Genomic DNA, 19669 nt, shown 5'->3' on the forward strand with positions numbered 1-19669 from the left:
TGGGTACGCGGCTTGAGGAGTCTTAAATCTTTCAGTCACAATCGTTGAACTTGCATCAAAATGGACTGGAACACCTTGACATGTCATGGGCAATGTATGAGAACTTGCTGATCTCGATTTCACTGTCACGATTGGACATCGTAGCTTTAGAATAAGACATAACAGTCTTGTCAGTGCTCATACCCTTGAGGAGTGAGTAAAAGCTGCATGTTCTACTCCAGCAGAACAGAAAGTAAAGAAAAAGCCATTTTCCAAATTCTAGTATATTATACGTATAATCCAACCTGAAACCAGGCTCTGGTCAAAACAAAAACTGGATATCAGCTTTCCAATTAGCATTACGCCAAAATGTGCACAAGTTCTTTCAAGCAGGACGTTAGGTGCCAATGCAATCAAACATCGTTGGTGCAGGCATGCTTAGCAATGAAAATTCATTACCTTTTGACGTGGTTGTGACAAATCGCATGTTTTTTGAAAAACATTTTCTGCTAGATAATATCTTGATTTTTGTGCACATTGTGGTGTTCTGCAGAATTCCAGGTTTTCTTCCACCTTCAATATATTCAAATATAGTTTTGTGAGCTTATAAAGTCCTCGTTGACACTTAGCTCAACAAATGTTTCTTTTATCACAAGATAATTGTCCCAACTATTCATTAGTCTCTACTTGTTTTACTCTCAACACAACAGGAACTGATGTACAAGGAATTTTTCCAAGTTCCGTAATGACGATCGTTACTAGTTCTGGTGGCGTGACGTCGTACATCAAGTTGAGGAGATTCAAGGCAGGAATGTCACGCCAGCCAGAGAGATACTGCTTGGCCTTGTCTGTCTTGACCAGGTCGTTTGGGTCCGCTGAAAAAGTCAAGATTGTTTGTTAAATAGCAGTTTAATCAGGTCCATGCAATCTTGTCTGAGCAAGTTAATGACTAGAGCAAACACCAAAATTCATTCATCATTCGTGCTCTCAAGAGCCAGAGCATTTGACAACAGACTGTGTTGGTAAAATTTCAGTCAATTTTCTGGAATTTGTCATTTTTCCTCACTAACCTAACTCATTGAATACGAAAGAATCCGTTTGGACTCTTTCACAGAATTTATACGTTTCACAGCAGACCAGCACCGGGACGTTGTAAGCCTTCGCCACCAGGGCAATCTGCGATGTTCCAACGCGCGACATGACGCAACCGTTTGCCAGGAGGGCGTGAGCACCAAGAAGGACCATCGTCGCCTGCAAAACGAAAGATACAATGAGATGGTTTGTATTTTGTCCCTGGGTGATTTCTTTGTGAGAGGAGCAGACCGTTAGTTTCAAAATTTACAACCGAAATCTGCTACTGACTTTTGTCTATTCATCTTGAGACAGTTAATGGATCACAAATCCTTGGACCTTTTTAGCAATCGGCTTCGGATGTGTTTTATAACATTGTAGGCATCTTCTGTAGTTGATGCACATTGCACATCACACGTCAGTGCATGTGACTGGTTCCCTTTATTGGTTCCAAACTATTTCAGTTCAAACTCACCTCCTTCATCACATAGGCAGCAGCACTTATGAGCACGTACGAGCACTGGACACCAAGTTTCACCAAACGTCTCAACATTTCCTTTCCCTCGTTTTTCGGCCGTCCATCCACGACTATTACTCTGAACCGTTTCCCTTCTTCATGACTGCCACTTAGGACTCGATAAATCAATGACGAGCTGGAAGAAAAAGAATCTAGGATAACACCTCCCAGGCTGAGGATACATAGATGTTCTCAGTTCTTGTATCAAGATTCACGTTTTAGACCACAGTTTCAGTCAGTCTGCTGGCCAGGCGTGTTTACAGTCCGAGTACTTCATTTTTCTTCTCTTCTTTGAGACCATGTTTCACCCACATTAGCCCAACCCTGACAGATTTTCTTACCAGCCATAAACAATGATGACATCATTGTCCCTGATCTTGGCAGACGCAGACTGCAGAATCGCCTTCCCAGACAAAACAACCTTCTCCTTCACAAAGTTATCAATATTTTCAAACAAATTTTTCTTGGCCTGAAACACAAAAATGTGAAACTGAGGAAGAGTGAAATTTACTCACCCTAGAGAATCAAAATATTATGAGACAAGGTTATTGACAATTTTGTTACAACTTGGAGCCGATGAGAGAGTTGAGACAAGGAAGACAAGACATTCGGATTTGACTTTCGGTAAACTTACCTCGCTATCAGACATTTCTGACGGTGTATGCGTTATGTGCCATTTGATGTATTTGATTGCATTTCCCATCGAAACTGACAGAGGCCTACACTGATTCAAGAAACTGAAAACAAAATGGATGCCTTCAATTAGATTAAATCAAAAACGACAAGGGCAAGTGATTGACAGGTGAGAAGAACTGGGGAAGATTCAGAGTCAAAGAAGACTAGAAATGAAAAAGTCAAATAGTGACACCTGCTTCAATAGTCTGCCAGATCTAGAAGTATGGCTCAAAATTTTCATCATAAAATCTATGATGGGAATTTCAAAACTTTATATTTTATTTTCAGTTGTGTCTATAATTTTGATTTAAGTTGACAATCCTTGTTGATAATTCCTAGTTGAGAATACCTACGTGATATTAGGCTTCAGCCTCGCCTCCATATCTCTGGCAAGCTCCTTCTGGGGAGGCGTGGTGTAGTCCCCGACAAACCGCTTCAATGCCGCCAAGAGGCCGACACATCGAGCGTTAGAACCACAGATAATACCCTCAGCATACTGAACGCCAAGTCGGAGAAATGCAGGATGAAGACCAGTGCTGGAAAACCTGGAATTTAGAAGAAACGTGCTCAGCAAAACGACCGAGAAATACAATACCAGGTTCTCCACAGAATCGCAACCGGGCCCTATTGCAGGGTAGCCAGCATTGTGAACTACTATGCTATGGGGCTCCTCAAGATGCACAATTCTTAGTCCCGGACATAACTTTTTGAGATTTCACACCCTTGCGTTAAGATTTCAACAGTTCTGAAATATCTCATCAGCTAACTTTTTCTAAAATTTCTTCACCAACACAAAACTGTTTTCGAACTTACTGTATTTTTTGAGTGAGTTTGCTGTCCTTTTCATATTGATGTAGATGACTGAATAGACTGACGGTCTTCTGTGACTTAGTCCGCTGAGGAACTTGTTGCTTCTGTAACTTCTTAGCGACCCGTTTCTGCTCATGAGCGTCATCTGCTAGCACCGTTGAGGACACACGCATCTCCTTCTTCTGAGCTAGAAAATTAAAGAAAAAGATACCAGTATCAACAAACTAAACATCTTGGAGGGCCAACTGTATTTCTAAACTTTTCTTATCTCAATAAATTCTAACCGAAAACAACAATGGCCTCTCCAAACTATCAAGAGTAGCAATACAGTTATGCATCAGTGATTTGAACATCTTTTACAAATGTAAGCTCACGGTTTATGCTCGATCCCCAAACCATACTCACATGTTGAAGAGCTAGAACTTGAAGGCTGTGACATCTGCTCAGGTTTCTTCTGGGCCTGATCTCCCTTCTTGGCCTGGTCACCTCCCTTGGCAGCCATCTTGGCTGCTCGCTGAGCTTCCTGCAAAAGGACATTGCTTTTACAAAATTTGGTCTCAGAATACCTACTCAATCTTTGGGATTTACCACTATGTTCAAGCACCAACACCAGATTGAAAGTGGCAAAAATTACAAAACACGATTTACCTGTTTTGCTCTCCTCTCCGCCTTTAATTCAGCTTTCGATTTCTGTGGGGCAGCATCAGCCCCTTGAACTTCTACAGGCTTTTGACCTTGACCTGCCGTTGGCTTTGGAACTTGACTTTCCGGCTTCTGACTTTGACCTTCAGCAGGCTTTTGACCTTCACCTGCAGGAGGTTTCTGACCTTGACCTCCACCTCCAGTTGACTTTTGACCATGACCTCCAGCAGGCTTTTGACCTTGGCCTTTCTGACCCTTGTCTTTTGGTCCTTGTGGTGATTTGTGTCCCTTCTGTTTCTTTTTTCCCTGCTTCTGCTGTGGCGGAGTTTCCACCGGAGATGGTGCTGCATCAGCCATCTTTGATGTGTTGTTGTTATCTTTGACTACTTGATATCTGTTATCTTATGACCTGCAAGTACAAAAGAGGTGGATCTAGGTCAGACTTCATGGGTGACATCCCTTGTCAATCACTCAGGGCAATTGGTTCAATAGTTTCTTGAGGTGCAGATGTGTTCATGCAATGGTGGACTGACGTCAGGAAAGACGCCAAGCACAAGACCTATCACCAGACATCACAAGCGATACACAATCTCTGTGCCAGACAAGCTCGACCAACCTGGTCACCAGTCGAGACCTCCCTATGCCAAAACACAGTTCTGCATGAGGGTCGTGACAAATGGTGACCAGGTTGGTTGGAGCCAAAGTCTCTCATCTTTGTCGAACTAGACTAGTAGATTACGTTATGAAATACCTTACAAAGTTTCATCTCTGAAGAGTTTCATTCTGGGAATGACAGGAACAGGTTCCAATCATACTGATGAGCCCCCTGCCAGCAGCTGACTGAACCTCGTCTGAGCCTGTGCCACGCGCCACCCGTAAGTATTTGGTGAACCACCCAAAATCACCCGATGCCCCAGCATAGAATATGCATACAGAAGTCCCTTTAACATACCAGTGGCGGCTCCTGTGGCGATTGATGGAACTGAAATCTTCTAAACTGAAACATGCTCTGCATCTGGCTGCGTTTTACCAATAAACCAGGGAACTATTTGTTTCAAAAAAGACATTTTTACGTACTACTAGACTTACTTAACCTTGCTAATCAGTTAGATTCAAACAAATATTTGAAATAAGACAATAATCACCATTATTTCATGTGTCTCATGCAACTTCTAATTTTTTTCCTATCGTTGTTGTTGTCGGTGATTTTCCTGATAGGCCTTCTAGGAAAATGTTATTTTTAGAACAGACATCGTCGATCATTCTCCAAGCATCGTCAATGGTGATCATCATCGTCGCGCATCACTCGACCTACTGACTATGTAAGAATTTCAGCGGGTGCATGTAAATTAGACATTTGGCCTGGCGCCCGGGAGAATGATCGTCGATTTCAAATTCCATTCTCCAAGCGTCACCGGGTGTATGTAATTTTCGACATTACGGACCGAAGACCGGGAGATTGTTTAAATTCATGTGCGGAACAGTGCCACGTGTCTGGTGAGCTAATGCCTTCCAAGGCTGTTTCTGTGCGCTCAAGATTGCCGCCTCCACCACCGAAAGGTTTGTACAGGTATCCCCATCCATTTCTACATTGTATCTAGCTGGTGTAGACTCCTCCATATGGTTGTACCTCCATGGTGAAGAAATCAATACATTTGATGGTGGAGTCATTCACGTTGATAGCACACCTTCATGAAGGGCCATATCCCCCCACCCCGTTCTTCAGGCCAGGGCGCGGGCCATATCCACCCACCCCTCCCACCCTTGGCCAGTATCACTTGCCTCCCCCCTCCTAGCTAAAATCAATACTGAGTCTAAGCCCGGGACTCTAAGGAGGTGATTTATGATAATAGCCCCACCCTTTCTTGATTTGTTTTATATTGGTGTCAAAAGGCCCTTGAGTTTATACTATCGGGCCATTATATTGAAAGCAGCTTGAAAGACCAAGGGGGATGCACCACCAGCCCCTGAAGACTTCGAGGACAGTTCAGTTGGAAGGCCTACTGTCTAATGCGCTGGGTTGTGCATAAAGTAGAGACGGATCTTACATGTGGCCTACACCACCCCCTCCCCTTGGGAGGCAATACAATGATACCCCCTGACACCCTTCAACAGTAGCCTGGAGTGGAATTGCGTTTCTATATCCAAGGCCTCCTGTATAGGATCCCTATATAGGATCCCTATACAGGACAGGAGTTGTGCACAATTCAGATGTATTTTTATAAAATGAATATCACAGCTGCCAAATTCACTGCTGAACAACCATCATTATGATAACCAGGCTTTGATATTCACGGCCCCTATTATGGAAAATAGTGTAATTAGCAATGTATATACATTTGTATATATGAATCCTTGCACTATAAAGTAATCTGTCACTTTAGTACAGTAGAACCTCTCTTTTAAGGACACCCTTGGGACTGACAAGTACTGTCCTTAGTAAAGAGGTGTCCTGATTCGAGAGGTCAAATTTAATGACAACAACCAATTATGGACCAAAGCTAGTGTTCTTAATAGAGAGGGTGTCCTCATTAGAGAGGTGGCCACTACAGAAGGTTCCACTGTAGAATTTGTAGGCTCCATGATTCATAGCATCCGAGGATTGAAATTATTACCACTTTTATCTTCTTTCAGGATGTTTTGGCGCTCGTCACCAGTTGGCGCTGTTGAGCTTCCTGGGCTTCTTCAATGTCTATGCTCTCCGGGTTGACCTGAGTATCGCCATGGTTGCCATGGTGAACCAAACAGCGGTGAAACACATGGCCAATGAAACAGTAAGCGACTGTGTGAAGGATCTGCCAACCAATGGGACCGTGGACGATGCTGCGGTATGTAGTTATTGAATCTTTCAATAGAGCCATGCCCCCTACCTGTCTCCACCAGGAGGCAGGCTGTTTGACAGTCACTACCAGGAGACTGTCACAACCTTGGGTCTGTCTCAACCATGTGTCACAACCAGGAGGCAGGCTGTCTGACAGTCACTACCAGGAGACTGTCACAACCTTGGGTCTGTCTCAACCATGCGTCACAACCAGGAGGAGATACTAGTAGACATTCACAACTTTGAGACACAGTCTAAGCAATCTGTCCCAACCTGGATGAGACACAATAACTAGCATACTTGCCATTGTATAGCTCATTCCAGATCAATAGCCCACCCTCATAGATAACTTTTTCTCTGTTACAGGAAGGAGAGTTTGTTTGGACCCCAGAGACCCAAGGCATCGTTCTCGGCTCCTTCTTCTATGGTTATATCTGCACCCAACTCATCGGCGGGATTCTGGCGCAGCGATTTGGTGGGAAACTGATCTTCGGTCTCGGTGTTTTCTGTACAGCTGCGCTAACCCTTCTCACCCCACTAGCGGCACGATGGAGTGTGGGGATGCTCATAGCATTGCGAATACTTGAGGGGTTTGGTGAGGGCGTGACGATACCAGCGATGCACGCCATGTGGTCGAAGTGGGCGCCACCTTTGGAGAGGAGTAAACTTGGCACGTTTTGTTACTCGGGGATGCACCTTGGTACATTCGCCGCAATGCCCATCTCTGGGTTGCTGTGTCAGTATGGCTTCGCTGGTGGTTGGCCCTCGGTCTTCTATGTGTTTGGTAAGTAAGTTGGATTGCTTCCGTATGACTCTTTGCGAAGCTGTGTACTATTGTTCTCGGTTAATTTTTCACCAATGATATCCTATCTTAACACTCCAGGTGCTCTTGGCTGTGTATGGTTCATCTTCTGGATGATGTTTGCCTACGACTCTCCCGCTACGCACAAATTCATTTCGCGAGCTGAAAAAGATTACATTGAAAAGTCGATAGGAACTTATGAAAAACCAGCCGTAAGTATTATTGGACTGAAATTTTTCACAAATGCATTGTCAAATTTGACCATAAGAAGCATGAAACATTCAACTTCAATGCATTGCCCCTTACACTTCAACATCAAACACAATATTGAGTCTATCACCAACAGAATATGAGCAAATTCCTTCAATGCCTTGTTCTTTCCTTCTAGTCCCATCGTCTTCCCATCAAAGAGTGGCTGAAGTCAGCGCCAGTTTATGCAGTAGTCGTGGCACACACGTGTAACAACTGGGGCTACTATACCATGCTCACATGCATGCCCACGTACATGAAGGTCGTGCTCGGTTTCGATATAAAAAAAGTAAGTCAAATCGAAAGATTTGGTTTTCAAAAGAATCCTTCTGGGTGGTTGAATTACAAGTTGTCGATTTGACCTAGAAGTCAAATGCCATCAACTTGGCACTTTGGATGTAACTGGGGCACATTTCTCAGCCAGAGATTGATCTGATGATCACAGTTACCCCTGACCAAATGGTAATCTTCCTCTCCCTTACTTCCAGAACTCCCTGCTGTCCGCCATTCCATACGCAATATTCTGGGCGATTGGAAACATTGGTGGACAGCTCGCTGATATATGTCGATTCCGTGGTGTGGCTAGCACGACTAATGTCAGAAAGTCGCTAACTGTCCTTGGTAAGTACGTCAATAAACCTTTCTCTATTGGCTGCTCTTGTGTGTACACCTGGTTAGACGCAAGTATGGCTGGTCGCTCTGTCTTAGATCAGACTTTACAGTTTAGGAGTTTTCTCTTCCCGACTGGTAACCTACCGGGACTACGGAGGCCAGTCCCCCTTCTCATGTAATCTAATCTGACCTGCCTGGCTCCTGCCTACAGACCTGCTTTCTCCTCCCCGACCTCACCCTCAAACATTTCTTTCTCCTCAGGACTATGGGTTCCAGCCATGGCCCTGTGGGGCATCCACTGGGTTGGCTGTGATCATTCCTTGGCGACTGCCCTACTCATGCTGTCTATAGGAATGAACGGGCTGCACCTCTGTGGATTCTTTGTGAATCATTTGGATATTGGACCAAATCATGCTGGTATGTACTGTAGACCATGACATTTTCAACAACGTTTTATTTTCACAATTTTGCAAAGGTAGACTTAAAAAGATGGAAAATGTCAATTCTATTACAAGCCATTGACCTGACAAAGCTCATTTTATAATTTTTAGGTATTTTACTGGGGATCTCAAACACGCTAGCAACCGTTCCAGGAATGCTCGGGCCCTATGTCGTTGGCGTCCTGACCAATAAAAATCAGACACGTTTCCAGTGGCAAATCGTCTTTTACATCGCTGCGGCCATCTTTGTTTTCGGTGCCATCTTTTTCGTAATCTTCGGCAGCGGAGAGCGACAACATTGGGATCACTATGAGGTCAAACCAGAAAAAGATTCCGAGGAGGAGGAGGAAACAAGCTTTTTTCTTGACCAGACAAAATATCAATACGAACCTTTGCTCATGACGTAACTTGGTCAAGAACCTTTGTACTGTCACTCTGCCTCTGCTTCTGATTCATGTCGGCCATCTTGTGTTTATGTCGGCCATCTTGTGTTTATGTCGGCCATCTTGAATATGATGTCAAACATCTGGTGATCAATAACACAGATGTTGCTCTACATCCGTGTCAATGAACATGTCGATGATGGAAATTTTAGAATTTTTTCATAATTATCACCAGTGCATTCCAGATATATATTAAAACATGTTTAATAATGTATATAATAATATACCGTACTGTAGTCATTAGTATTTATGAAAAAATAAATAGTCTGCTGTGGATATAAATTGATCATTTATATTCATTTTCCATGAGTGAGCATCTCGTACAAACTATATGCTATCTAACAGTATCGCCAGGTCAGCTCTGTTAGGTGAAGCCGACACTATGCCACTGGCAAGTCTACAGAACCCACGTCAGCTCTGTTAGGTGAAGCTGACACTATGCCACTGGCAAGTCTACAGAACCCATGTTAGCTCTGTTAGGTGAAGCTGACACTATGCCACTGGCAAGTCTACAGAACCCACGTTAGCTCTGTTAGGTGAAGCTGACACTATGCCACTGCCAAGTCTACAGAACCCACGTCAGCTCTGGTAGGTGAAGCTGACACTATGCCACTGCCAAGTCTACAGAACCCACGTCAGCTCTGTTAGGTGAAGCTGACACTATGCCACTGCCAAGTCTACAGAACCCACGTTAGCTCTGTTAGGTGAAGCTGACACTATGCCACTGGCAAGTCTACAGAACCCACGTTAGCTCTGTTAGGTGAAGCTGACACTATGCCACTGGCAAGTCTACAGAACCCACGTTAGCTCTGTTAGGTGAAGCTGACACTATGCCACTGGCAAGTCTACAGAACCCACGTTAGCTCTGTTAGGTGAAGCTGACACTATGCCACTGCCAAGTCTACGGAACCCACGTTAGCTCTGTTAGGTGAAGCTGACACTATGCCACTGGCAAGTCTACGGAACCCACGTTAGCTCTGTTAGGTGAAGCTGACACTATGCCACTGGCAAGTCTACGGAACCCACGTTAGCTCTGTTAGGTGAAGCTGACACTATGCCACTGCCAAGTCTACGGAACCCACGTTAGCTCTGTTAGGTGAAGCTGACACTATGCCACTGCCAAGTCTACGGAACCCACGTCAGCTCTGTTAGGTGAAGCTGACACTATGCCACTGGCAAGTCTACGGAACCCACGTCAGCTCTGTTAGGTGAAGCTGACACTATGCCACTGGCAAGTCTACAGAACCCACGTTAGCTCTGTTAGGTGAAGCTGACACTATGCCACTGGCAAGTCTACAGAACCCACGTTAGCTCTGTTAGGTGAAGCTGACACTATGCCACTGGCAAGTCTACAGAACCCACATCAGCTCTGTTAGGTGAAGCTGACACTATGCCACTGGCAAGTCTACAGAACCCACGTCAGCTCTGTTAGGTGAAGCTGACACTATGCCACTGCCAAGTCTACAGAACCCACGTCAGCTCTGTTAGGTGAAGCTGACACTATGCCACTGGCAAGTCTACAGAACCCACGTCAGCTCTGTTAGGTGAAGCTGACACTATGCCACTGGCAAGTCTACAGAACCCACGTCAGCTCTGTTAGGTGAAGCTGACACTATGCCACTGGCAAGTCTACAGAACCCACGTTAGCTCTGTTAGGTGAAGCTGACACTATGCCACTGCCAAGTCTACAGAACCCATGTTAGCTCTGTTAGGTGAAGCTGACACTATGCCACTGGCAAGTCTACAGAACCCATGTTAGCTCTGTTAGGTGAAGCTGACACTATGCCACTGGCAAGTCTACAGAACCCATGTTAGCTCTGTTAGGTGAAGCTGACACTATGCCACTGCCAAGTCTACAGAACCCACGTTAGCTCTGTTAGGTGAAGCTGACACTATGCCACTGGCAAGTCTACAGAACCCACGTTAGCTCTGGTAGGTGAAGCTGACACTATGCCACTGGCAAGTCTACAGAACCCATGTTAGCTCTGGTAGGTGAAGCTGACACTATGCCACTGGCAAGTCTACAGAACCCATGTTAGCTCTGTTAGGTGAAGCTGACACTATGCCACTGCCAAGTCTACAGAACCCACGTTAGCTCTGTTAGGTGAAGCTGACACTATGCCACTGGCAAGTCTACAGAACCCATGTTAGCTCTGTTAGGTGAAGCTGACACTATGCCACTGCCAAGTCTACAGAACCCATGTTAGCTCTGGTAGGTGAAGCTGACACTATGCCACTGGCAAGTCTACAGAACCCATGTTAGCTCTGTTAGGTGAAGCTGACACTATGCCACTGCCAAGTCTACAGAACCCACGTCAGCTCTGTTAGGTGAAGCTGACACTATGCCACTGGCAAGTCTACAGAACCCACGTCAGCTCTGTTAGGTGAAGCTGACACTATGCCACTGCCAAGTCTACAGAACCCACGTCAGCTCTGTTAGGTGAAGCTGACACTATGCCACTGGCAAGTCTACAGAACCCATGTTAGCTCTGTTAGGTGAAGCTGACACTATGCCACTGCCAAGTCTACAGAACCCATGTTAGCTCTGTAAGGTGAAGCTGACACTATGCCACTGCCAAGTCTACAGAACCCACGTCAGCTCTGTTAGGTGAAGCTGACACTATGCCACTGCCAAGTCTACAGAACCCATGTTAGCTCTGTTAGGTGAAGCTGACACTATGCCACTACCAAGTCTACAGAACCCATGTTAGCTCTGTTAGGTGAAGCTGACACTATGCCACTGCCAAGTCTACAGAACCCACGTCAGCTCTGTTAGGTGAGGCTGACACTATGCCACTGCCAAGTCTACAGAACCCATGTTAGCTCTGTTAGGTGAAGCTGACACTATGCCACTGGCAAGTCTACAGAACCCACGTTAGCTCTGTTAGGTGAAGCTGACACTATGCCACTGGCAAGTCTACAGAACCCACGTCAGCTCTGTTAGGTGAAGCTGACACTATGCTACTGCCAAGTCTACAGAACCCATGTTAGCTCTGGTAGGTGAAGCTGACACTATGCCACTGGCAAGTCTACAGAACCCATGTTAGCTCTGTTAGGTGAAGCTGACACTATGCCACTGCCAAGTCTACAGAACCCATGTTAGCTCTGTTAGGTGAAGCTGACACTATGCCACTGCCAAGTCTACAGAACCCATGTTAGCTCTGTTAGGTGAAGCTGACACTATGCCACTGGCAAGTCTACAGAACCCATGTTAGCTCTGTTAGGTGAAGCTGACACTATGCCACTGCCAAGTCTACAGAAAGGGTTACACCATGGGCTTCTGCAAAGTTTTAGCAGAAAGAAAGAGGTTTTCATGTTAATATTGAAATTTATTTACACTCTCCTATAGTAAGTTCAAGCCTTAGCAATGTTGTCTCCCGTTTTAGCACATACACTGCCACCGAGAATATTAATTTAAAGATGTGCTACACTGGTGGATTTCTCAGGGAAGTAATTGGCTACGCTAATGGGCAGTAAGCAGTAAGGAAACGGTTCATTTGATGTTAGGGTATATAATACATTTCCTACTGAATGGATCAATCACTTCAAAGCCTGCCTTTAATCGGTACTGGGACCCGCACAGACTTGAGTCTGTGGTACCAGCTCTTCCCAATGTAATGGTTGGCCTACTACGGGTCAGACTCACCTTCACAGGGGGGACTATGATTTTGATGATAAACAGTTCTTAAAGGGTTAGTACAGTGTGAATAGTCAATTATGTTCATGAGAAAACCACCAGAGGGCAAAGAAGGATTGATCTAAGCATCTACCAAATGATACACTTTAAAGACCGGAGTCTCTTCATACATGACAGGGTCAATTAAATAAAAACACCATAACACAACCTATGAGACGGAGCAAGGAGAATGGCTGAAGTGCGTAACTATGGAGATTACGGGATACTGGAAATATCATGAGAGAGGTCACGATTGTTGCTTGGACATCTCGCACAAGAGGATGCAGAGCAGGGTTTGAATTTATTACTCTGCGACTGATAAGGCTGTGGGATCAACCTGTTGAGTGAGCGACCGTACAGATATTTCTGATTGATTTTTGAGGCAGACGCTCATCAAGACGAGACGTATGTACGATGAAGTTTGTACCAACAAGTGACCCACATCAGCCATTCTCCTTCCATAGTCAGCACCTGTCTTTTTATAGGCGATGTGTTAGTTGCCCAGCCATCAACTAGATGGCAGCACTATATGACTAGGATAAAAATCCAGAAAGATAATAGTTTCCAAATGCGTGAAAACAAAACACTCTTTAAACTGGATATTCTTTTGTATCCTACTTGTTTCGTTCAATGACCAAGTGTCAAAAACTTCTCGTTATAATAATTGTCAGTCATACCCCCACCACCTTCCCAATATTACTATCGTGATTAGAAAATCATTATAAAGGACAGTTTGAACTGTTTCTGGTTCTATAGTGATGAAGTAATGAAGTAATACAATGCTGTAAACTGGGAAACATTTTGCAAGAATTTCACGTGTCAGCTATCATAGTATGAAATTCATCTACCTGAGCTTCACATCTAATAGCAAAATCTTGTCTTTTCCTGAATCTTTTTGTAATGACTTTGAAGAGCTTTTCATAAAGAATACAACTTACAGTGAACATTTCCCAGTTTGCAGTATTAACCCCTATTTTTCATCTTGAAGCTTCAAGGGTTAAACTTCACACAAGTTAGAAATGCTCATTTGAAAATGAGTAGATCAATTTGTGAATTTTAACCCCCGATCGGCCAAGATGTATTTTTTGGACCTCGGCCCTATATCATTGCTACTCACATTCTATCTGAGCAAACTTCAATTTTTTTAAAGGATTCGATTCAATTTGTCAAAGTAACCTCTTCCCAATAAGTATAAGACTTATCTCATGCAAAAGCACCAGCAGTGAATGTGCCTGAACTCACTCTGAAAGCAACACAAAGCTCCCGCAAATACTTCAATCAACTTCTAACTGCATTCACAGTTCAATCAGAATACAAAATGGAAATAAATTCTTGAATAGAGAGATTTACAACCGAACAACATACAATGTTTTAAACAAATTAACGTCTGAATGTTTGAAACTGATAACATCGTAAACTATCCACTGGTCCCACCGACAGGGCCAACCATTGGACCCAAATACACAACCTATTGCCAGGACACTGTCCTCCAGGATTACAAGATGGGAAGTTTGCTGAATGTTTCCTCGGGGAGACTGGCCTCCATAGCCCTGGTAGGCCACCAGTCTAAGAGAGACAACTCAAACTGGGAGGTCTGGGCCTGTCAGGCAGGAAATGGCAACCCCACAAGGAGACAGAAAACTCCAAAATAAGACCTGATTCAAGAAAGAGCGCACTGGCCATATTGGTGTCAAACATTTTCGCTCTCTTCTCCCAGCATCCTCGCCCGTTCAATCAACAATCAACCTCATCTACAGATGGATATCAATGTCCTGGGAACAAGCTTGCCTCAAGCATTTTCATAAGAACACATCGTAATACATTATGTACAACACTCTTTTAATTGATGCAAAGATCGCAGAAACGACAACAACATCTGAACCGTTCATACATCAATCTGATCACCGATTAATCCATGAAAAATTATTTCCGACTAACATCAATAATTCTCGAGGATACAAGAAGATTCAACATCTCAGAACACCTGTTTATTTGAGCAACCTCAACACCCTAAATTCTATTATTAGACTCCTCCAATCAACTAAATTGGATGATTCCAATCAGAATATAGGGCTGAAAGGTCAGGAATTAAAGTAACATTTTTCCCCGAACCAGTTTTAGAAGCATACAAAGCTTTATACAAGCAGTAACACTGTGGACATACTGGCTACATTCACTTATATCATGGAACGGGGCCATTTCCTTTGTGACACAGGTATCTCACACTGACCTAAGCAAATCTGACATGTTCAATGGATTGAAAAGTATCTATCCGTGGAATTGTCCCGTTCCGGGATATAGCCTGTACACTTGTCCACAGAGAGTATAGCAACGATCATACAGTTTTTAATACCACACAGGCTCGCACTGTAGTCAACCAGGTCAGACATGTTACTTGTGAAATCACTGCAGCATTTTAATATTTTAAGTACCAAGACCAACTGAGGTGTGGCCAAGTGACAAACTACAAAACTCAAAATATCTTTCGAATTTTGTAGTTTGTCACCTCTTTCCCAAGAAAGTCAAACACACATGATGAAAAGTTTACTTCGAATGTTGACTTGTTTTTAGAAAATGGAAACTGGCATCGAAGTTGGATTGATGTTTTTAAAGCGGTACTTTCTCCTCGGGTAGCGGTTGTTCTGTTTGGGGTTGTCCTCCCCCATTGGCGGCCGCTGTGCTGTTAAGAACGTCCTCAAAGTTGTCCTCAGATTTGCTCCCAACGACCTTGGACTGAAATAGAGATAGAGGCGATGATTAAAACCTGGAACTCTTTATGAACAGGACGAACAGTGTCAGAAGAGAACACGTTGATTTTGTGATCAGGGTCTTCCTGGGATGGATGCCATCAAGAACATGTATACAAGAACACCTTTCCCTGATTATATTTTGCTACACTGCAACTACATATGAGGAAATATATCCATGGCACATCAAATTTTCTTCTCAATACTGAATTTTGAGAATAAGGCAGGTCTTTGAACTTGGCCTGAATCAAAGATGGCGGCACAGTAAGTTGGAACTTCAAAGCCTGAAATATAGTTCTCGGGGCCATCGGGGAAAATATATGCTACACAACAAGAAACACTACACAACATCGTGGGACAACACGACATCACAATAAAGATGGCGCTACATCAGTACTGATCAGTACAGATTCTCTCCTCTTCCTGCGAGATCCAGGTCCCTCATCACTTGAGAAGTCTAGGTTTGGGGACACACTTATGAGCACAAGAAAGGTGTTTTCACACCAATTTCTCAAAATTCTTGGTCAGTTTCAAAATTTGTTCTCAAATTAGGGACGCCCACCCAAGGCACATCCCCAGGTCCGTGTCTGATACTCGAAGTGACTGGCAGCTGGAAACTTTGGAAGACAACATGAATTCTGTGACTATTAGATGTATTGGCTACAAAATAACAGATATTGTGAAAATGTCAACAGAGAATCAAAATATGAAGTATGAAATTGACAAACGTAATATCTGACAACAATTTTACAATATGAAGAAGACATTAAGTGCTGGAGCTCAACAAATCAATTTTTTTTAGCCAGGAATGTCTGGCATCTTCACTTGCCTCTGAAGAGAATCCCATCTTTATCAAAACCTGCTTCGGCCAGCCAAAATCAAGCCAGCTCACAAGTCTTCCGTTGACCTCAGATAAAAACTGATTTGTTGAGCAAAGCTTACATTCAGACAGTGCGGAGAAAACATCATACATACACCCTAAATAATGGATTTAAAACTCCGGTCCGTCTGACTCAGAAGGCGATTTCATGGTCTTTAAACTCCCAAACGAGCGAGATTTCTGATGAGAAACGATTGAGGTAAAAGATGAGCAAAGATGTTGTGTTTTAATGGAGAAAACGGATCGCACTAAATACCGACCAAACCGACTGAACCAGACCGTCTTAACATTGCCTTTCATTCTGTTCGACACAGAAAACACTTCTCCCCATTCTCTACATTTCTTGTTGAAATTTAACGTTGTGTTTAGTCTGTTGTGGTCGGGATTTAGTGCAACCGGAGAAAACCATCAATTTAGAATGCAAGAAAAGCAAGAGATATACAGAACCTGTGACAAGTGTAAAGATGGGTGTCTGTGGTTGGCTGTGAGAACTGGAGGGGGGGGGGGTCAACTAGAAACGGCAGTAATACACCACCAACTTACACAACTAACGCTATCACAATCAACCAACAGACGCCCATCAGAGGAAAGACTGCAAAAATACTAGTGACAAAAAAATCAGACGAAAAGTTATTTCTTTAGAATTGCTAGCACTCACCGAGGGGGAAGGCATGGCATGCGATGTGGATCGCATACGTAGCATGCCCATAGACTTAGAGCGCTAATGGGAAAATATATATGAATAGTTTAGCTCACATGGAAGAGTTGCTGCATGTACTAATGAGACAATATGTCTCAAGTCGATAGATGCTACATTCATAATTCAGTTAGGTCTGGCTTCAAGGATCTCTACTTTCAAACTGTCACATCGGATGCATCAGAATGTGTTTCAGCCTGCAGTAGAACTTCTCAACAGATGACACCCTTCAAACTAAGAACTTGTGCCGGCATTAGGGAGGTGTCCTGACAACTGAGGTAGAACTGAATGGAATTGCCAAACGTTACGGGAGACGTTTCCACTCAGAAAATAGCTTTCTATCGCAATGGTTTTTCTATATTTTCATATCAACTCACCTTAACGCTGGAGTAAGCACTACCCATTCGCTCCTCAAAGGACCGGAACTTATTAGAATTCCTGGAGATAGAAATTACAAAAACATGAAAGCATATGCAATGGGAGGAGCATGTAAATGACAAACATACCTAATGTTGTTTGAGCAGAGGTTCACGGAAATCACCAAAATCTCACGCATGGGAGGAGAATGTAAATGACAAACATATCTCATGTTGTGTGTGCAGAGGCTGAATGAAATTTACCAAACTCATGAAGGGGAGGAGCATGTAAATGACACACATACCTAATGTCGCTTAACTTCCGAGACACACTAGCACCAGCAGTGGAAAGAGCTGAGGAGGTCTTCTCAGTCGCACTCCGCAGGACCACGTTGGTCTTCTGGTATCTGGAAAAGTGGAAGCAGAACAGTTGATAAAACATTTATCAACGACCATGAAATACTTCCAGATGACTTTATCTTCATGATGAAACCTCGATGAAATGGCCAGGGCCATTGTGCTCACTGGATCAAACTTTGGTTGATAGGTGCCTGAGTTACATCCAAATGTCTAATCGTGTCTATTTTGTGTCATTTGGCCTACTGTCACCTTCAAAAGAGGTTCAACTCAATTACCAAGATGACTTATAATGTATGGTCATTAGATGTACCTTTGACATACATTTGATCACAACTACCCCAAATCAACAAGAAATAACTTTTTTAGGTTTTCAGATTTGGCCCCCTGGTGGCCAAGTGGTGAATTAGATCACACTGTGTTTATTTGAACTAGAGGTTCATCTACAATGTGTACTGAGAGTGAGATCAACAGTGGCTAACTTGAGAATCAGATGAGATTGTAGAAACACAATATGATGATGGGATGTAGCTGAATACCATCAAAGAAGCCCAAACTGTCAACCCTGTGCACAGGCATGTAAAGATAAATTCAGACTAGCCAATTTTTTTCAGCAACTACTTGTACCGCTATAGTGTATTTTGATGCAACCAGCACTTCTTCTAGTAAACATTTTTGTATTTTTTGGTTGCACTTGGTTCAGCCAAGAGATTTGTATTGCAACTACACAAATTCACCCCCTCTCCCCAAACATACAATACAAATCCTATATGGTTGTATGAAAAGCATTGGTCTGTGGATAGCTTTTCTTAATAGCAAGTGAAATGCACTGCATGGATTAATCCCTACTAGGTTATATCCAAGACAATGAAAAGCCTTACAAGTCAGCCACCCAAGACAAAACACATCAGATTAGACAATACAGGAGAATGAAGGAGCTTGGGTCACATGACAAGCCAAACATTTTGAACTGGATTCAACTGGTCTGGGGGCACAGTTCAGGCTTTGCTCTGCACTGGGAAGTGTGTGTAAAATGAGTGTCTTTAAAAGACCTCCTTCTATTTCGGATGATATTTTGGATTATTTAGGTTTTATTCAATTTTGATATGAGGATATGTTACAAGATTAGCCTGGGGCCATTTTAAGGTTGGTTTCCTGATATAATGTCCTTGCAAATCACTATTTAGTGTGACTTTTCTTGAGAATTTCTTTCTGGCCCTGTGATAGTATTGATGATTCTTTCATAATGATGAGCCTAATTCAACTCAATGATTCATCTTGGGCCTTTTTTGATGTAAGCTTGGGAACGAGTTTACAATCCCCGATCACACCCCAAAAAAAGGTCATCGGTTGACTAACCAAGCACCACTGCTCAATGGATTTATAGTTGAATGCGATCAAACTACGTCATTTCCGATCGGGGATTCTAAAGTTTAGCCTAAGCTTGCACTTTAGTCAAATTTCAACTAAAATGCAACAGGCCACTTACTATAAATATTTCTTTTTGTCTTTCAGAGATGTGCCCCAGCCATCACTTGAAAGGTGAGTTACTTTTGTCATAGTTTATTAACACAACATTTTTACAATAAGGCTCATTTTTTAGGTTCTGATAAACCACCGTTAGCAACCAGTTAGCCAAATAAAAGCCCTCTGTTTTGAAAAAAAGAATTGGGTCGGACTGAGCAAGCACACTGGGTTTTAACCGTCACAAAAATTCTTGTAGCAAAGTACTGATCAACGGACACTGTGCTATTGTATAGACTCACTGCACCGGTGAGCACAAAACTCTGACTACCATCTAGCTGCCTGCTGGAAAGTCATCTCCAGATCAATGAAAGTAAAATAGGCATTTTCAAAGTTCACAAATTTGAGTTGAACTCTGAATTTCATTCTGA

General features: G+C 43.3%; 3 protein-coding genes across 25 annotated transcripts in view; 1 reads left to right on the plus strand and 2 right to left on the minus strand.

Annotated features, from left to right (window-relative positions):
* Positions 1–17: 17 nt before the first annotated feature.
* LOC135502893 (translation initiation factor eIF2B subunit delta-like) lies at positions 18–4900 on the minus strand. Of its 2 annotated transcripts, none has more exons than XM_064796079.1 (10): positions 4840–4900; positions 3701–4103; positions 3458–3575; positions 3056–3239; positions 2596–2787; positions 2202–2304; positions 1909–2036; positions 1526–1703; positions 1050–1230; positions 18–854 (listed from the first exon to the last, which is right to left on the minus strand). In XM_064796079.1, the coding sequence occupies exons 2-10, from the start codon at positions 4049–4051 to the stop codon at positions 649–651; spliced, it is 1641 nt and encodes a 546-aa protein (XP_064652149.1). In that variant the 5' UTR covers positions 4052–4103; positions 4840–4900; the 3' UTR covers positions 18–648. The 2 variants fall into 2 exon arrangements, with proteins under 2 accessions (XP_064652149.1, XP_064652150.1); XM_064796080.1 differs by lacking the exon at positions 4840–4900 and adding an exon at positions 4647–4724.
* A 191-nt stretch (positions 4901–5091) lies between these two features.
* On the plus strand, positions 5092–9957 carry LOC135502941 (sialin-like). Its single transcript, XM_064796155.1, has 8 exons — positions 5092–5254; positions 6329–6522; positions 6882–7299; positions 7399–7529; positions 7706–7855; positions 8055–8187; positions 8440–8595; positions 8730–9957. The coding sequence occupies exons 1-8, from the start codon at positions 5200–5202 to the stop codon at positions 9023–9025; spliced, it is 1533 nt and encodes a 510-aa protein (XP_064652225.1). The 5' UTR covers positions 5092–5199; the 3' UTR covers positions 9026–9957.
* Positions 9958–12369: 2412 nt separating this feature from the next.
* Positions 12370–19669, minus strand: part of LOC135503072 (tumor protein D54-like) — a 49849-nt gene continuing 42549 nt past the window's right edge. For 20 of the 22 annotated variants that reach the window (XM_064796381.1, XM_064796373.1, XM_064796364.1 and 17 more), the window contains 4 exons: positions 17723–17824; positions 17439–17499; positions 17023–17085; positions 12370–15470 (listed from right to left, as the gene is read on the minus strand). In XM_064796381.1, the coding sequence (XP_064652451.1) occupies positions 15345–15470; positions 17023–17085; positions 17439–17499; positions 17723–17824 (352 nt within the window). In that variant the 3' untranslated portion in view covers positions 12370–15344. Of the gene's footprint in view, positions 15471–16459; positions 16545–17022; positions 17086–17438; positions 17500–17722; positions 17825–19669 lie in introns of all 22 variants that reach the window. The other 2 variants (XM_064796375.1, XM_064796370.1) reach the window with 2 other exon arrangements.

Source organism: Lineus longissimus, chromosome 19 (assembly GCF_910592395.1).
Source record: "Lineus longissimus chromosome 19, tnLinLong1.2, whole genome shotgun sequence".
Taxonomy (NCBI): domain Eukaryota; kingdom Metazoa; phylum Nemertea; class Pilidiophora; order Heteronemertea; family Lineidae; genus Lineus; species Lineus longissimus.